Source organism: Coturnix japonica, chromosome 1 (assembly GCF_001577835.2).
Source record: "Coturnix japonica isolate 7356 chromosome 1, Coturnix japonica 2.1, whole genome shotgun sequence".
Lineage (NCBI taxonomy): Eukaryota > Metazoa > Chordata > Aves > Galliformes > Phasianidae > Coturnix > Coturnix japonica.
In genome coordinates, this window is record NC_029516.1 from 67190855 (window position 1) to 67210708 (window position 19854).

Consider the following 19854-nt stretch of genomic DNA (forward strand, 5'->3'; position numbering starts at 1 on the left):
GAATCATAGAGCACCCAAAACGCCAAATTAATTCAGAGATGTGAGGATTCTTAGTATACTAAGGAAATGACAATTCATTAACAAAGGAGTAGCCAGTAACATTCAAAAACGCTGATCTCAGTGTGCTTGCCCTTCACTACACTGGCAATTGCCTGGTCATTGCTTCCCTGCTCCGGAGCCAGGACATCAGCTTGTCCCAGTGCCAGCCCTGGGCTGCATGCCCACATGAGTTTCCGCTGCACATTGCCTCTGCTCCTCACCAATGCCAGCTGCCCTTCCCAGCATTCCACGTTGCAAAACTCCGCACATGGTAACCATGTCAGCAGGAGGTTAATAAAAAAGCATAGTTACCAAACACACACTTTATGAATTTGCTTAATTAGATAAAAATGGAATTTGATTGAGGAAGGGATGCCTAACATCCAACATTCCAGAGCTTGCCCAGCGGGCAGGGGTTTGGGCTGCCTGTCTCTGCTTGTACTCACATCTGTGTATGGCTCTCACAAAAGGCAGAGAACCACAGTCTGCTGGATGACCCCTGGAGAGAAGGGAAGCTTTAAGGGAAGTTTGCTCAGAGCAAGCAGGAAGTCTCAGAAGGGTGAGGACAAGATGAATGTCTTTAAAGATGCACTAAAACATCAGCACAGTGAATTTTGTGATGAGATACTAAACAGACAAGCAAGATTTTAGCACGCCTCACTTCCTCTCATTTTAACAGAAGGCAAGGAGAAAGATTTGCCAGCAGCTACAAGAAAGTGAAGAGAGAAGGAAGCGTAACAAGTTTTGTTAAGGTAAGAGCATGTACTTTTATTGAATCGGGTACATGTTTTTCATAGCTGGGTCTCGCTCTTGCCTATTGGGAGCTCAGTGATTTCCTAGCATTGGAATCTTTTTTTTTTAATGATGGGAACTGGACAAATTCCTTGGCCTTTTTTCCAAGTACTTTATTGCCAAAAGCTATTGGAAAGTCAGATCAAGTAAATTCCCTGGTGTTTGGGTGGGTTTCAAGTCCATCGTAAGCATTTACCTGTTTGAGACGGCAAATAGGGGTACAGAGCTGATGCAGCTACACTGACAAAAACAGTAGACTGTGTGGCTAAAACAGCCACTTGCTCAAAGAAAATGCTTTTGTGCAGCTCCACTTGATAGCAGGGTCACTCTGTGACCCTGGTTTGGGAGTTACCTTTCTCCAAAAGCAGAGATTCAGTGATAGATATGGCAAAACTCAATCCTAGTTGATGCTGAGGGAACCTCATTGTGAGTCATAGAGAGTCACAACCTACGGGCTGTCAGTTCTGACTAAAAGAAGTCTCCCTGGAGCAGATCTCAAACCTGTCTACATTTAAGTCAATGGCCAAACTCAGCAGGATGAGATCTGTAAAAAGAAGAAAGAGCAGAGCCACCCATTTGTAGGTTCCTACAGCAGATTATACTCCTAATGTTCTTTTTGTATAAGAATCCCTTCTTCTAAAGCAGCAATGTAAAATTTCAAAGTAACATGCCCTTCAGAATTTTACTTTGATATTTTTTTACAACTATCTAAACTGACTGCTGAACTTAACAAGGCAACTTCCCTACAGCCAGTCTTGGGGAAGAAAGGGTGGTGAAACATGGAACATAAAGCCTGAGCGCTTAGAGCCAATTCTCTAAATATTCTTACACGTTATCATTTACACCAAAATTATAAAAACTTGTAAAAAGTCTTTATTTAGTGCTTGATTTAATTTATGAAGAGGCTGAAGTCTCTTAGTACCTATACACAAAATTTTGTACATAAAACCAATAAAGCTGTCCAGACTGGAATTGCCACAGTTTACATGGATTTTACCTTATACAGATATCCACAAGCCACCAATGCATTTATTATCATGTGTTAGCTCTGATTTACACCCACATTTTGAATGTGAAAACAGTGTATTACTTAAAGCAAAAAGAACTAAGGCAACATTACAAGCATTGTGCATTGTGTGAAGTTTCCAAAAAACAGTCGCTACGCATGCTTAAAACTCAGCTTTTAACATGAGTTAAACATTCGTTGTAGTTCCACCTGTAAAGCATCCATTCAGGAGCTGAAATTGGCTAAGCAGCTTTAAATACAAGCGGTGACGCTTCATTTTACAGGCTGTCGAGTCCTACAATCAAAATCTACTAAGAAAAAAAAAGAATAAAACAACAGAAACCCCAATACCTGATTCTCAAGCGAACCTCAGGCACACAGCAAAATGAGGTGAAACACACCAGTAGGTTTAGACCAGACTCTTCAGCTCTGATGACAACAATACAATCAAGCTGTCCACCCGAGACTGCACAATCATGAATCCTACCTCTGTGCAACCACTCTATCAACCTACTACGCTGACTTTATGACGATCACACAGAAGCCCATAATGCCAGTTCTGCCAAGGTACTCCGACTGCATGATGGCTTTTCACTGACCACGCTATCTGCAGGACAGTAGATGAAACCTAGCAAAAAACATACCATATAAGCAGCGTGTTTAGTTAGTATCTCACCTGGTACAAAACTTGTCAGTGGTTTTTTCTAGTAAAATGGAATTTGGCAAAGTTCGGATCTAGTCAATATGAGATATGATAAAAATGCTAGAATTCTTACAAGACAAATCCTAAAACCATCTTTGCTGTGTTTTTGAACCACAGCCACTATCTGCAACTAACCTCAAGAATTATGAAATATACCAGCTGGATGGTAATGCCACATGCAATTGGAAAAATAATGTATTTATTCTATCTAATCAGCCCAATGACCATAATGTGATTACAGGAAGTGGTCTATTTTACTACTACTGTTTGTCTCACTGCAACCATCAATGAAGGTGAAGTGATACAACCCAAACAAAGAAGGAAAAAGCTACCAGGGCAAACAAATCTGGCCTTCCCACGAGACAGTGGTTATTATTAACCCTAGAAGTTTCATCTGTGGATCTGCTGGTCATATACATGTTTTTACTAGTAGACGTTCATTTTGCAAGCTCTGGACGGTACTGACAGGAGAAAATTAAAACTTAAAACATTATATAAAAAATTATATATATATAAAATTATATAAAATTATATATATATACATATATATATGAAGTGCACTATTTTCAGCAGATGTTCTTTGAAAGAGCAGTAAAACATACTGAAGTAAGGTCTTCAGATTTTACAGTAAAGGGAATAGGGCATTCCTTCAGAATATCATGTGGTTGCTTTTGTTTTTCAGCTTGTCATATGGATCAACTTCCTCATTCTTCTTTATGGTCCAGTAGATTTAACGATGAAAATTTCAGGTACTTTCCACTCCATAGTTTTATTTTTACTTTAGCATATGCAGAACTGAAAAGCCGATTCATTTCACTGTTTCTTCTTTTTTTCTTTTGATTATGTTTTGGGAGAGTGCTTCATTCCTGGGTGGTTTTACTAGAACAACTGAAAAGGAGCTGAAGGAATATAAACGTTTTTCTGCGTCCTGTGATGAGCAACCTCATAGATAGAATGATAGATAGAAATGTGGATAGCGAAAATGATTGGTAAGAGCAATCACCATAAAATGGCAGACTCGAGTTATTTTTATCAACAATAATTGAGAATTTCTATTTCCACACGTGACAAACTTTAAAGAAAGCAAACATACTAGGAAAGATCACTCAGAATATCATATACAACTCATTTTCTTGAGCTTTTCAACATACTAATACATGACCTACACTGCTCCCTACCTTCCAGTTTGAAGCTAATGTTTGTATTGCCACAATGAAAATGGTTGCAATTAGCAAGCCATCATGTGAGGAACCCCACTCAACTCAATCCAACCAACAGACTCTTGCTTTGCATTAATAGTCGCTAAATTTTCAGACCTAACTGCTCCAAACTCTAGAACCGTCTCATCACAACCCACACAACCCATTCACATATTCTCCCTAGCTTTATTGAAATAAACAGATGCAAAGCCATCAAAGATGGAAAATCTTGGAAGACTATGGCCAATATGACTAACAAAAAGACAGGAGCGGGGGCAAGAGGGCTCGATAGGTACAAAAAGCCACAATAGCATCCAGTTCTGCTCGGCATCAAGCCACCTGTGTCAGAAACCATCAGAGCTTTTCTCAGATTTGCTTCTCACTGTCTGCAGCAGGCAGGAAGGTTTGCCTTGCAGAAGTAAGCTCTTGTGATGAGCTTGAATCTGGTCTTCTCCACAGTGACTTTGTATGTCATGATTTTCTAATTCCCCTTTTGCACCACAGTTTCAACTTTACCCTGGCAAGCCTCCCAATGTTTTAATTATTTTTATCAATAATTATATTTAGAAAAACACTTGGTGACTAAAAAAAACACTCTAGCCAGTATTTCTTTATGCTCCTACATTTCCTAACAACATTTAGAAGCGTGGATCTAAAACCCCGGATACTTTGCCATGTGCTGAAATTCCCAAAGCTGAGAACCCTGCAAAATTCTTCTGGCTTCACTGCATTAAAACATAGTTGGCTTTCCACATATAGATTAACAACCTTCTCAAATAACTGTTAACATTCCTGATGTCTGCTTTAAATATCCCATCCTTAAAATTAATTGTACAAAGGAAACTGGAAAAGGACTTTCTTTTTTTAGGTGCAAGAATTGATAGGATAAATGGAGAAGAAGCTCGAGATACTTTAAATGACAATACTGTTCAACTGTTGTGTAATGATTGCTTGGATTACTTGAAAACAGCAGTGAGACATGCACTGAAGAGCTGGAATTTACAGTAATTCCAGCACAGAACATGTCATCTATACTCCCAGATATAGAAGAGGGCTGGATTCCTCTGCTTCATTTGTTGACATAAACAAGGATTCCTCCTCCAACCCAGGCTTTCATTTGCAAAACACCGATCATCAGCACACCACTATACTTCCAAGCAGTTGAAAAGCAGCTGTGGGAATATTATGCCCGTTTACTGAATGTATTGTATCCCACTGTTCTCACGTTTACTGGATACAGTTTAAAACCAAAAATATTTACCTTGTTAAATTTTTGCTACTGTGACAAATAACATCAATTACAGATAAGCTTGACTGCCTTCCATCTGCAAAGTACAAAAAAGAAATTAATTTACAGTTCCAAAGAACATCTCATACAGATTAGGTAAGACGAGTAGCATGAAGCATGGGAAAGTTGGCACATTTTTCTTGGAGATTTTTCAGTCTTTTCAGCACTTGGAGCAGTAGACTTTGTAGATTTGGTTCCACTGTTTGCTTTAACAGTCAGTTTGTTGGCTTCCTGTTGCTCATGTGGGTATTTCTCAGAGCGACAGGGAAGAACCGGAAAAAGTGACAATAAAGCCAAAACACTATCAGGGTGATCCAGGGGGCAGATGCCATGCTTTAAATTATGCTCCCTGCTTAATGTGGCTTGAGATTTCAAGTTGCTGATTTCTCTCCAACAAGTATAAGAATAATCTGAAACTGCTAGACAAAAGCTGTTACCTTGCCGTACTAAATGCTGTGATTACTTATCAAGATATTAGGTTTTCTGAAATAGCCTATCTGTCTGCCTTACACCAAGCCGCTGCACGGCAGGAGGCCTGGAGGGGATCTCTGCTGGCTGCTATCAGCATCCCTTGTCAGCTCAAGCAGGTCGCACATCTGCAGCAGCATGGGTCAGGGCAAGGCTCCAACCAGATGACTGCAGTCTATCACCAGCCCCTGAGCTTTGACAGCTATGTTTGTGATGTGGAGCTCATTACTTGGGGGCCTCACTTCCTCTGTGCGCTGGCCGGCTCTCACAGCACTGCACTCTCCTCTGCATTTATGAATGGATTTGACGGAACTCGGCTATTAGCCTACAGTGTAACTGCATCACCCCATTGTTACTACACACGCACAGCACTCACTGGGGAACAAAAAGCTGAATGAACTAGAGCAGCTGCCAACTCAGGCAAAGACAACTTAGGAAACTATCTCATTCTTCCTTTCTTTGGAGGCTATTTCGTCTGTTGTTTCCTTGCATACAAAATGTGGTCTGCAACAAATAAAGCTGGATAAGATACAAGTCCTGATACTGGGTTCCAAAACCACAGGCCCTAAACACTACAAACAGGAGAATAAATGGTGTATGTGCTTTAGGGACAATGCTCAAATGCTGTCTGTTCAAGGACAGTTTTCCATGATTTTATACTGCAGCTCAACAGGAAACGAATTCTTGAATGTGGTGGTACTAAATACCATTTTTGTACAGCAATTTGCAAAGATCTTTATGAAGGGACTTTTCAGACCGTGGGGAAAAAAAAAAACAACAGCACTAACATATGTAGTGCATCTAAACGCAGATATTTTAAATGCCGTTTATTATGGACCCAGTTTTCAAAACAGCCCGAATCCACATTTTCAGCAGTTCGCAGACAGTTGTTTTTGACACAACATTAAGAAAACTTCAGTTTCTTTTTTCATTCTACCACAGGCCCTCAAACACGTCTTGGATTTACAAATACTCTCAGAACATACCAGTCCCATGTGGGAATAGACTTTTTAAAAGAGATTTGTGCCTGCATATAAGACCACACGTGGTCTACTTGAAAATCCTCTCCCTGTTCCTGATGCAGGGCAGACAAACTTCTGTCATTTGACCACAGTCCTGAAAGCTGTGCACTACAGAATATGCTCCTTATGCAGACATAAACCTCATCATTACACAGAATGAACCAGGCCAGCTCTTCAGGATGCAACCAGTCAGTTTATGTCACAAGCAACTACTAACTGGTTTAATCTGAGACTTAACCTTGCCAGTTTTCATTAATGATTTAAGTTTGAGAGCGTTTTAGTATGTGAACATCATTTCCCTCTTTCAGTGCTCTTAAAAGAGAAAAACAGTTGGAAAGGACCTCTGGATATCATTTAGTTCAGCCTTTTGCTCAGAGTAGAGTTCTCTTTAAAATATAGCTACACGCCTAATTTACATACATTTTACCATCTAGAATTCTACTCCAAGGTGCTTTGTAACAGAGAAGACCTTTATTTATCCAGCACCGCAATAGTTTCTTAAACTCCTCAAGAGTCCTCTATACTTCTCCTCCATTAGAAGATCTGGGGAACAAGAGAACATACAGTTCTCCAGACTCAAGGGAAAGGCAAGCAATAACTGGGTCAAATATGTTTGACAGGCACATGATTAATAAGAATGATCCCAGGCACAAAGAAAGGCAATTTCCAGACACACAGCTAGCAAGCTGACATGCTAAACTGATGGCAGCTCTTCTAGGAGGTGAAGAGAGAGTCTCAACCAAGGCAGATCTGTGACAAAGCAGAACACTGAACTCAAGTTCTTAAGATGCTGGACTTACAACCTACCCATTCCATTATCCCTCCTCACATCCCGTAAATCTGCACCACAGGAATACTTGCATCCCCTTCTGAAGCATCTGGCTCCACTGGGGACAGGATACTGTGTACACTGGAGTCCTTGTCTGGGATACTAAGAAAATTCCTTGTTTATTTTTCCACTGCAGTGACCCACCAAATGATGCACAGGGGGAGTCCATGCACTTTCTGTGAGAAGTTTGTTAACTATTTGCCTACCAGCCTCTTGATTCCTCTTCTATAAATTGCAAAGGAAACGTTCCCACTCTGGCAGCAAAACAGCTCAGACTGTACAATCCCTACCTTGCAAAAACTGCATAAAGCTGAGCTAGACTAGCTCTTATCAGCTCTTTGGGAGTTATCAGAAAAGGCCACTCAAATACACCAAGTAGAGCATATTCTCAGAACCCATAAGGCTGCTGAGTGCCCTGAAGTTTCTCCAAGAGTTGCTCTCTATTATTTGGGTAGATGGAAGGAGTAAAGAAACCAAGATTTGCACGGGGCAGTTGTCACTGCCTTTTTAGACAGTGATTCAACCTTCACCAAATGGCCAAGGACAGCTACTTATCAAAAACCACTGTTATCACTAAAATGATACTGATGATGCCTTGTACCACTTCATCTAAAGCACAGAGTACTGCTTTGGATTCACACACACAAAAACGACAATGTGTTTTTAAAGAAACACTCATGCTAGTTGTTTGCTTATCCAGCAGCAGGGTTTTAAAATAAATGGTGTTTATTAATAACATCTAAGTCTTAATGAAACCTCCAACATATTACAGCATTTAATGCCAAACTCCACTCTTAGCCATACCACTGTCCACCAAAACAACTCCACTGATTTCATTATCATTCTCCTTCATATGCTTAAAACTTTAAGGCTCAATTTTTTCATGCTTTACCTCACTTTTTTTCTTTTTTTTTTTTTTTGAAAGCTCATGAAAATGTTCCAGTTTCCAAGCTTATCAATCCCTCCACCTCCTATCAAGGCTATCAAGAGATCAGAGGGGTCAAGAGCATTTCCCCCTGCAGAACTGTGGACTCTGTAAATTACCTTGGATTTTCACGCTGTGATGCTCTTACAGTCTCCAAGCTCTAGACTGTTGGTATTCCCCAGCCTACCTTTTGAAAACAACATCATTCACACAGCAATGATAAATTAATTGTGTAATTACAAGAGCAGCTTTCAGGCATCAGAAATTAGGAAATCAGATAACTGAAGCTTTTTATTCCATTTTAATTAAATCCCAGAATAAAGCATATTACAATAGTATTTACATTAAGACAGCCCTCCTTGAGCTAACTCTTACACAATCCAAACAGCACATTTTTTCCAACAATGTTCTACAAATGATGCTGTTACTACCTATCATTAAGAGTGCCTGATAACTCTTTATGATCCTGTTTTCAGCTGCTTTTCCCTGCCTCTAAAGCTTTAACAGATGGAATGAAATTTTTCAGTCCTGGCTACTAATTCTAAAACAGAAGTCATGGGTAACACACCTACCAAGTTATTTCTGCCATTTTTGGTTAATGAAAAATAGGCTATTTTGCACAAGTTAACAATTCTGGCTCCTTCCAGCTGAGCTGAGACTTTGAATCTTGCAGCAGACAGACTGAATTATGACTATGAATCACAACCAGCTCTCCAACGACCATGACAATCTACCAAACTTGGCCACGTGTAACTATCTTGAAAAATTACAGCTTCTCTAAGATCTTTAAAGATTTAAATGTTTGAGCTAAATTATCTATGTGTTCTGACTTAAGTAAGAAGCTCCTTAGTAGTCTGTGCTGCTGTGGGCTATGATCAGATGCAAAGTGAAGAAAGCTTTTCTCTACTCAGTGCCAACAGATTCTTGGAGAGGATGTGACTAAACAAAGAATTCTTAGGATTTTACATTTGGATGAGTGATTTTTTTTTTAATTTTTTAATTTTTTTCCCCTCCTTCAAAGACATATAAGTTCAGCCAAATTTGGGAGGTTTTTCACCAGGACAGAGCAAAAAGCACGTTTTTGACAAAAACATCAACAAGATTTCAAAGAAAAGGCACAATAAGTTTTTCAAAGTGAAAAATAACATCTGTTTTTTTCTGACCACTTAGAAGCTACTAAGCTGTTCTGACAGGTATTGCTTTGCAAACTGAATCAAACAGGTTTAAATATTCGGAATGAGAAAAAGCTGTCCAACCTGCAAGGTGTTGCAAAAACGCCTTACATTAAGAAGCACTGGGAGGCCTGAGAAAGCTTCAAATATCTCCTATAAGAACATGAACTTTAAATGCATACCTATAAATATCAAATGAACAGAATCCAAAAACACTCCTAAAACAGCAAAAAAAAAAAAAAGCCATGTATTCTTTCTTTGACATGGTCTTGCACAATATGCCTGCAGTGTTCTCTGAAAGTCAATTAACAAGGGACATAGAAGAAAGAAAAACCCAAGAGAAAGACATGCTGCCATGACTTCTCATTTGTCCCTAAAAGCCTTCAAAAACAACCCTAATATGCAAACAAAGCATGGAAAGAGCCAGGTTCTGAAACAGCTGGGATCTTGATTCAAGTACAGCCTCACAGGTTGAACAGCAAGACACCTGACAGTAATCAGAAAGAAAACACAAGAGGAGATGCAGTAGGTAAGCCTGTGGTTTTAATCACCACCAAAAGAAGCAACTATGTAAGTGAAAGACTATGCTGCGTCTAGTCTTGCTTGAATATATAAATGTTATCCAAAAATAGTCCCATGCAGCTTGAACTGCAATAACCTAGTCTGAAAGTGAGCAAGGAACAGATTACCACAGCAAAAGCTATGTCAGAAAGTGATGATCAGATGCTGACAAAATTGGCAGGTGAGGATGGGAAATGCCCTTCCCCCTACTATGGAGGAATCCAGGTAAATACAAGTGTCATGCCCCATGTGGTGAGCCTGCTTACCCTCAACTAAGACCTAAGACGAGTAAGATCAGCAGCATGTTGTTACTTGTCCACAAGTGGAAATGGAGGAAAAAGATCTATGTGTCTGCATAAGAAAACTGAAAACCTATCCTGAACAACTCTCTGACATCTCCAGAAAGACAGAACTTAATGGCCTATTAAAACCCACTAAATACAACAGAGAGAAACACAGCAGGCCTACCCTAGCATCTTCTGTCTGACAAAGCAAAAATAGTTTCAGAAGTTTATCTGGAGCTCATGGGTATGGAACATGATCTAGTGACGGAAAAATTGCATCTTTAAAGTTCTCTGACTCAGACAGTGCTGGCTATTCTTAAAAGCCAAGCAACTCCCCATCACCAACCTCAAAATAACAACAGATGGTCTCTCCCTCGTATTTAAATTAGATGAGTCCCAGTATGAGGTTTGAAACAGAGGGACATAAGTGGTTGTGGGGCATACATCAGTAAAAACAAGCACGAAAACAAGAAGCAGTCAAGGAGTCAACTTCACCTGGCTTTTCCATTTGACAAGCAAAGTCATGACAGTTTCACCCTTTCCAATACTCCGTAACATTTTGACTGCTGGTAGTTCCACAAGCTCTTAACAGATAGCAACTGTTTTCCTTATTATTAGGATATTCACAAATGTGACAAAAAGCAGCACCCATATTAACAAGATCGCCGTCTTTCATAAATCTCAGTCTTCCTTTACCCAATTTTCTGATGTCCACTCACATCTGTCCACTTGATATCTAGTGTCCTGCCTAACATTTGCTGGATGCTGCATCTAAAACTTACCACGTTACATCCAATCAAACACCCAAGTAGAAAATTACAGTCAGCCAACAACTGCCAATTTTAATAACTCATAACTCTTGTTTTTCTAAATATATTAAGTAAGCTTTATAGATCTCCTTGCTCTAAATGGAACAACTGTACAAATGAACGCTACGCATTACTTGTATCAGGCCATGAAGTCTGAACTGTTATATAGGATTCTTCTTGCTTCTGCTGTTTATTGCAATGTACCATCACTGTTCCTCCGTGCCTATAAAAATGGCACAAAAAGACAAATCACCTCTGTGAAATTTTCACTTGAAACGAGCACATGTTTAATTTCTAAAGCTACATGATTTACGTTACAAGCATTCAGAATTGGTTATGTTCCTTTTTCTTTGCAAAACTCACTTCCAACCAAAGGAAATGGGAAGACTTGGAAATGCACTTTAAAAATTATGCTCAGCTCACCTAAAGAAAGAAAGAAGAAACTGAAGTTCTTCCCTTTTGGTTAAGCTGGATTATTCCTTTTTTGCCAAAATTTAGAACTACTTCTTTTTTTTTAAAAAAAAAAAAACAACCACCAAACAACTTTGTCTTAATAATGCTATTACGTATCTAATAATTGCACAGAATACCTACTCCACAGGCTGCAAGAAGATTCATGGTGAACACAGGTTAAGGATGACACATTGGTAACCGGTAATTTTACAGGAAGTATATAATCTGTGGTCTGCCTTCCATTAAATCTCACTCATTTTCTTTCAAGTGTATTTCAGCATGGCAAAACTTATCAGCTTATCAAGAGATTAAACTCCTGGTTCATACAGACAAGCAATCCAAGCAATATGAATTTGCAGTAACACAGACCCAACCTTCAATGGCCCACTAACCAACATAGAAGCATAACTGGAGAGTCATATCCCCTACTTAAGGTGATCTGAGCACTCCTCTCAGTCCTCCCATGCTTACTCTACCATGCAGACCTGCCTGGTTTGCATTTTCCATACATGCTCACTAAATCAGGTGCTACTGAACCACTATCAGATTCACCTACCTATTGATAAAAGGATTTTCTGACAATCTGAAGCATTAATTTCTCAAAAAGAGAGCTTAATGAGGTTAGAAACAGAAATCCAGACAGCTTGGGTCACACTCAACTCCTGCTTTGCTGGTGCTGGAGAATCAGCTCAGTATCCACCTCCCTTATACGAAGGATTTTAGAAGGTATCTCAGTGAGGGTCAGAACAGCAGTTTCAAGATGGAGAGCACAGGCCTGCTGTTCCTGTGCACATACTAGGTTACCTGAAGCTATGAGAGATGCTGTCTGCTAACACACATAAGCACCCTCTGGCACTGAAAGCTATTTCTCCCCTATAACAAGCCTTAGCATCAAAGTTGCTGAACAAAACATGGCCTCCCTGTGAGGCCAAGGAGCTCTGAACATCCAGACATCTTCCACCAAGGTGTCCACTCGCACTACAACTTTCCTCTCCCCTTGCTCCACTGAGCTCTCAGGATCAGGCCCAGTTTGGCGAAAAGCTCAGTTTTTCCACAGTGTTCTCAGAAGTGAAACAAGAACAGGAATCCATGACACTCACCGCATCTGTGCTTGTAATCTTGGCCAGAAAGTCTGTTAGGCTGTCACCAGAGAGCGATCTGTCCCCATCATCAAGCTGAAGGCCACAGATGGCTGCTCCCACACTTCCAGTTGCTATCATTGATGGTGGGTACATGGCAAAGTTAAAATCTGTAAGAACAGATCTGGGAATTAGTCCAAGCCCAGACCAGAAAAAGCTGCAAAACAGAGGCATCAACATAAAAGCCACACCCAAGAGTAAAAATGCAGAAAAACTCTTGGGTCTGACTGAGCTCATTAGTCACACTACTCATCACAAGTAGTCAAAGGAGATGTAACAGATCTGCAAATTAAGATGGAAATGTAGTTTAGTCTTTTATTCTCATTGATGCATAAAGAAAATCTGTTATTCTTTATGTAACAATAAAGTTAAAAAAAAAAAAAAAAAAAAAAAAAGGAAAGAGGAGAAAGGCTTTCTGTAATCAACATCGGAAATTTGGCTCTCAGTCACATTACAGCCCCGTGTATAACCAGAAAACTAACTGGAATAAGGTATCAAAAAAACCCAATGAATTAAGATTTTTAGTCCTGTTAAATTCAAAGACTTGATTAACTCAAGCATTTAAAGAACTGTTTGGGAAAGAGATTTTAATTAACAATTCATCTATGTTGAATATCTTTGCAATTAGAAAATGAGAATAATTAGAGCTATGCCATCAAAGAAAAAACAAATGCCATAATTGTTTCTTAAAAAAATAATAACAGTAATGACAAGTCGAGAAGTAGTTCAAAACTTCACACCTATCTGTGGAAATTAGGAGATAAGAGTATTCAATTTAATTTTCATTTGTGACCTTATCTTTCATACTCTTATAGGCACTGGCTTACCTGTATTCCTTTTACTTAACACGATTCTGATTTTTCTTAGATTACAAATACGTTCCTAACATAAAACTTGGTTTGCAAGTTGTTTTAATCAACAATAGCTCATTAATAAACCCTTCTCTACCAATTTTCAGTTGGAGGAGAAAGAAATCCAAGGAAAGAAATCCTCACACAGACTTACCTGCCTCATGGAGCCACTAGAAGGCAACTAATTGCAGATCACAACTGCACACAACAGACCACTGTCCTACCACCAATAAAAACTGAGCCTTTGACCCTTACGTCAATACTGGACATAGCCTGGTAAGAGCTGATTTCTGCACACACTGCAAATTATGGCACTATCATACAAAGAACTACAGTTCCATTGTCAAAATCAGTGTTCCATATTTGCCTCACATAAACTCATCTTGCAAAGGAAACACCCAGGTTGTAAATATGTGATGTTAATAAACAGCGCTGCTTGATATATATCTATATACATAGCACATGCGTTCCCAGAACGTGCTACCTCGGTGCCTGTGTCCTTCACATTTCTTACTGGACCATACCCCAGGAATACATAATAAATACAATGGGATCTTAAGCAGAATTCACTATTTCTTCTGACAAGACACCTTGCTTGATAACAGATGCTCAAAACAGCCTTTGTTTTTAAGACACCCTGTCTCTTTTCTTTCTCATTCACTTACTGGAAGATCTAGGTCTTGAATTTGATGACTGTTGCAGCAGACTGGGCAACTAGCGGCTCTGTGGAAGAAGCACAGGCCTCCAGTTTTCAAAGTTCAGCCATGGAAATGAGAAATGGTTCAGGACTCCGATAAACAAGTATTTTTGTAAAATACACATACATTTATATGCTTGAACGACTGTCCAGAGAAGAGAAGGCTCTGGGAATACCTAATTGATGAGGCTGTACCTGGAGTACTGTGTTCAGCTTTGGGCTCCTCACTACAAGAAAGACATAGAGGTCCTGGAGCACATTCAGAGAAGGGCAACAAAGCTGGTCAAGAGTCTTGAACACAAATACTTGGAGGAGCAGCTGAGGGAACTGGGGTTGTTTAGTCTGGAGGTCACTCTCTCCAACTACCTGAAAGCAGGTTGTAGTGAGGTGAGGGTTGGTCCCATTCTGCCAAGTAACCAGTAATATGACAATGGTTTCAACGTATGCCAGGGAAGATTGAGGTTGGATGTTCAGGAGAAAAAAGAACCCACAACATTCTCAGAAAGGGTAGTGAGGTATTGGAACAGGCTGCCCAGGGAGGTGGTAGTGTCATCACCTTTGGAATTTTTCAAGGGAAGGGTGAATGCAACACTGACTACATGATTTAGTGGTATGGTGGTGATAGGCTGATGGTTGGATGATTTAAGTGGTCTTTCCAACCTTAATGATTCTATGATTGTGGCCTTTCAGTACTAAGAGCTTATAACAGGAGAAAGACCAACTTCTTTACACAGGAGGCTAGTGAGAGGACAAAGGGAAACAGTTTTAAACTAAAATGGGAGATTTAGATTAGATGTTGAGAAAGGTGGTGAGGCACTAGAACAGGCTGCTCAGAGAAGCTGTGGATGCCCCTGGCCAGAGGTGTCCAAGGCCGCGTTGGATGGAGCCCTGAGAAGACTGACCTAGCGGCTGACAATCCTGCCCACAGCAGAGTGGAATGGAACTAGATGATCTTTGAGGTCCCTCCCAAGACAAGCCATTCTGTGATTCATTCAGCCCCAGGAGCAAGTAAAAAATGTTTATAAAATTGAAAAATACTCAAACAATGTTTATGGGTCCCAAAAACCTGTTCCCATAGTGTGACTCACGAGTGAATCCACTGATTTATATAGAAAGGAATGAATTAAAGAAGGACATATCTCCATAGATCTGCTTCTACTCTTTTACATGCTTGGGTTTAGAGCCACCAGGTTAATCCCTTGACTGAGAGTAATGAGTTCAGGCTCTTCAACTTCAATAAATTTCAAATTCAGACACAGCAAGTTGTCATGGGAGCTGATGGCATTACTGACACAACACAGCTAACAATGTAGGCTGCAACACAATACCTGCTTAAATACCTGTGAGAGTACTGACCTCTACCTAGCAGACTTCTTGGTTCATTAGCATGAACAAGTCCATGCTTTACCAAGGAGGTAAAGCTCAAGCCACATGTTCAGTGTTCCCTTCAAACTTCCTTGGCTCCCAGAAACTTATGTCAGGATCTCCACATTACGTGAATATTGGTTTTCTTGTGGTGGATTTTATACCTACAAGTTATGCGCTCCCCAAAACCATCTTCCTAGGAAGCCAAATAAAAGAGCCACAGTGCCCCTGCCAACAAGCACTGCTGTAGGTCGGCTTCCACGTGGGGTCACATGAGAACATTTCCATGCCCAGTAACCTTGTTAGTTCCCTTAATGTCATTCATAATGCAAATGAGACAGCAAGCAAATGGCCAGAGGCCCAGATTGACTAAAGCTCAGCATCCAGAAAGTCTTACATCGCCTCTAGCTCTAAACTAACTTCCCTCCATAACAAGCACCATAAACTTGGCTATCAAAGCTACACATGCCCAGTCTTTGTTGTACAACAGGCAGCGATTTGTATCACTCGCTCCTATTTTTAGCATATTAATTAACTAATGCAACTGGTGAGGCAAGTGTCTCCAAATGGAGAGTGTGGCACCATTGTCTGAAGTCATCACCTCATCTTACGCCATTGAAAATCATGACAGTGACCCTCCTGCTGATATGAATTTAACCTGACATGCCCATAAAGGGATGGGGGGGGTGGTGGACCAATTTTGTGCACATGGTTCTCCAGATCACCCTGGACCCTATTAGTGCAGAAAGAGCTCATTGACAGAAAAGAAGCCACATTGTGCTAGGCCACCTAGAGGGTTGAATAGAAAAGGATAAAGAAAAGAGCAGGCAGTGGAACAAAGGCATTAATTAACATATTTCCATATTCAAACAAAGTAATAACTACGTGAAATGTTTTTCAAGGTGCAATGAAAGCGTAAGTATTAAGCACCATATCTGTTGGGATGCAGAACTCCTCCTCAAGCCTCTTACATTGTAACAAGAAATTGCCAACAAGCTTTTTACGTGTTATTTTAGATTATAATCCCCCTAACCCAGTTCCCCCATGATAACAACTCAAATCTTGCCATCCTTACACACAAGTAAACCCACCCCCAGATTTAAGTCAGAAGTGTAACCTGACATTTATTAAATTATTTATTAAAATAAAATCAATCAATAAATAAATAAATAAAAGGGAGGAGAGAATTTAAAACTTTTGGCTTTTAAACATGTACTTAAAATTCTTGGTGACACTGATAAAATCTGAATCAGAGAGAAAATCTTATAAAAAGTACTTCTTACAAACACCTGAACTTGGGCTATGAGCTAGATCTCTCTTTCAGACCCACACGTAACCCTGGTTAAAGCAAACCTAGTGCCTGCTCTGAAGACATAGCACTGACTCTTAACAACTCTTCGTCAACATATAGGAGTCTCGGTGAAAGTAAAAGAGGTAGCACAACAATGTCTAGTCTAGGACAGTATGAACATTCAAACACTTCATGGCTTGTTAGAAAGCAGGATTTGTTTTAACTTCTATCCCCAGATAACAAGTACAGTGAACCATCCTCATCTCCATTCTTATTTCAAACAGTATGCACTGCACCAATGTATGCACATGCCAAGGTCATTTTTCTGCACGTGTAGCAAATGTGACCAATAGTCAGGTACTCTGCAAACAACATTTGAGCTATTTTGCTGGCTAACTCCTGCAAGCAGATCCAATGAACTTCACTATGTAACTGAACCAGGAAAATCAAAAGCTGATTGTCTGATTAAAGAACTCAACCAGGAGTAACTCAAGAGTAGACCATGAAAGAAAACTGCTAGAAGGAAAAGTACATCAGCACCAGGCTGGACATCCTCAGTGCGCCAAGGTCAGGTGCAAACTCCACCTTCTTACAATGACCTTTGTTACTGCTCTGGCTGCAGGCCATTATTTTAACAGCCAGCATTCATCCCTAGGATTTGACAGAGGCATCTGCAGCTCTGCAAACAAACAGCACAGGAAAATGTTGTCTCGAGAATGGCAACATTTCTTAGGGGTGGGAGAAAAAAAAATATTAAAGAATGGTATGTTAAGTCTATTGGGAGAACAGAATGATGACAGCCAACAAAATCTGTCTGTAAACTGCTATTTATATGCATACATCCCAATTTCACCTAACCTTGAACTTCATCCAGCCAGTAATATTACCATGAGGACAAGCACGGATTTTCATTCAAGGAGATAAGTTTAAAACAAACAAACAAACAAAAAAAAGCCCTAAGAAAACAACACAGGTAATACTATTGATTCTTGCCTGGTTTGATCTTAATGCATGCACTTCAAACCAGCTTCCATCCAAAACTGCTTCCAAAAAAAAAAAAAAAGGGCAGTATTTATTTGAATACAGTTGGTTTTAACTGCACTGGCAATCTTTTTCCTCTTGCTTTTGTATTTTTACAAGGCACAGATTTTTTTTTCCCCCAGCGTTAACTATTTCTGTTTTCAAAAGCATAATGAGCTGACTATTTAGCACTTCAAAAAATGTTATACCAGGGTATACCAAAGTTATACCAGTATGACCAAAGAAAAGACTATTAAGTAAAAGAGAATGCAGATGTAAGTGCTCCTTTCCTTTGAGTAGGTGGGAGGGCAGACATTTAATTCTATTCCTGGACTACAGTAATGCTAAAAAGATTGGCCTTTGTATGAACGTATTTAAAGCATCCTAAATCACACAACCCAAGTGAGACGAAGACTGGAAAATACATTGAGCACTTTACATAAGCAAGTGTATGAGCACTCAACACAACATGCTCATTACCTGGTGATAAACTATTTCTGAACAACTGTTTTTTTAAGATCATTAATGTAATTTGTTCTACAAATTCAATATGACAACTTAATCAAGATCAGGATTACATTTAGCACTTAAACCATGGGAAGGTCAGAACTGCAGCAGGTAGAACATAACTTATCTGACAGCACAGGAATTCCACCAGCACATGTAGTAAAAGCTCTTTTCCCTCACTTTCTTCTGCCTCACCTTCCCCAGTCGGATGGTCCTACAACATAAGGAGGTTCTGCCCACACAAGTACTCCCCAGGCCCTGTCTACCTGATGATGGACCAGTAATGGCTTTGGGGTCTTCACTCTGCTAGAGAGCTTGATAGACTAATATGAACTGCCCCTCCCAGGAGTAATATGAACTGCCCCTCCCAGGAGCAAGCAAGCCTTCTTTTGCCAAGAAATAAAATCATGTGGATTATTCTTTCTTCTGACACACATCAAGTAAGAACTATTTATGCAACTACTGTTACTTCACAACACTTATTTTCCTCCTATGAGTCTGATCCACAAGTCTCCATGGACTTTTTTCTCTTTGTGAGGAGCAAATCCTGACTGAAACATATAGTACATTTCACTTTCTGCAGGGACAGAACCCAACATCTCTTACATTGGCTACAAGGGAAAGGATGCACAGCACATTGCCCAGCAGGGGTCCCGAGGACCTCTTAGTGTTACACAGCATTCCATGTAGTTATCCTCCACGTCACCAGGATTAGGGGATTAATTGCACGGTCTCTGCTCAGATAACACCTCCATTGCATTGACTTCCATAGAACTTCTGTCTGCGTAAGGACCCATGATTTGGTTCAGAATTAAAAAAAAGAAAAACATAAGGGGAGGGGGGAAAACAAACAACACATTTCACCTTTCTTAGTTTCCAAGTGTAGATGATTAGAGCCTCAGAAACAGTGGGTAGATATCTAGCGCATGCACTACAAAAATGACTTAAAACTGAAATACAGAAGTCCATACAAAGAGATGAGTCTAGGGATCTACACAGTTGCCTTCTGTCTCTGAAAACCTGCAACACTTTCTGCTTTCAAGTTTTATACACCATTCACATAAAATGCTGAAAATCTGCTCACTGTTACTAGCATCTCCATTACTGCCTGTGCCCAGAAATGTACAGCTCCTCTTACTGGAAGCCTGTTTTGCCTCTCCTCCCTCAAAATCCATTCCTTTGTAGGTCCATAGACACAGAAAACTATCCTCTGTGAAAGCAGAGCCATGTACAGCCTCCATTGTGACAGCTTAGCACAAGGAAGCTGACTCTCTGATGTTGCACGACCTGAAAAAAGAAAGAATAGAAGGCAAGCTGAAGCAGGGGAAACAAGGAACGAATGGTCCTCCTGTCTGCAGAATGGCATGCCATGCATATAGCTCTGCAGTTGGGTTCCTGTTGTTCCTGCTCCTGCTCCTCCAGGAACAACTCTGC

The 19854-nt window shown here is 40.0% G+C and overlaps 1 protein-coding gene across 6 annotated transcripts in view; it reads right to left on the reverse strand.

Moving 5' to 3' along the window:
* CCND2 (cyclin D2) overlaps positions 1-19854 on the reverse strand; it is a 37901-nt gene that overhangs the window by 9796 nt on the left and 8251 nt on the right. The window contains exons 5-7 of one of the 6 annotated variants that reach the window (XM_015871349.2): positions 12651-12799; positions 5001-5064; positions 2355-2465 (exon numbers count right to left, since the gene is read on the reverse strand). In XM_015871349.2, the coding sequence (XP_015726835.1) occupies positions 5038-5064; positions 12651-12799 (176 nt within the window). In that variant the 3' untranslated portion in view covers positions 2355-2465; positions 5001-5037. Of the gene's footprint in view, positions 1-2324; positions 2466-4892; positions 4912-5000; positions 5065-8265; positions 11321-12650; positions 12800-19854 lie in introns of those variants that run through there. The other 5 variants (XM_015871361.2, XM_015871355.2, XM_015871336.2 and 2 more) reach the window with 5 other exon arrangements.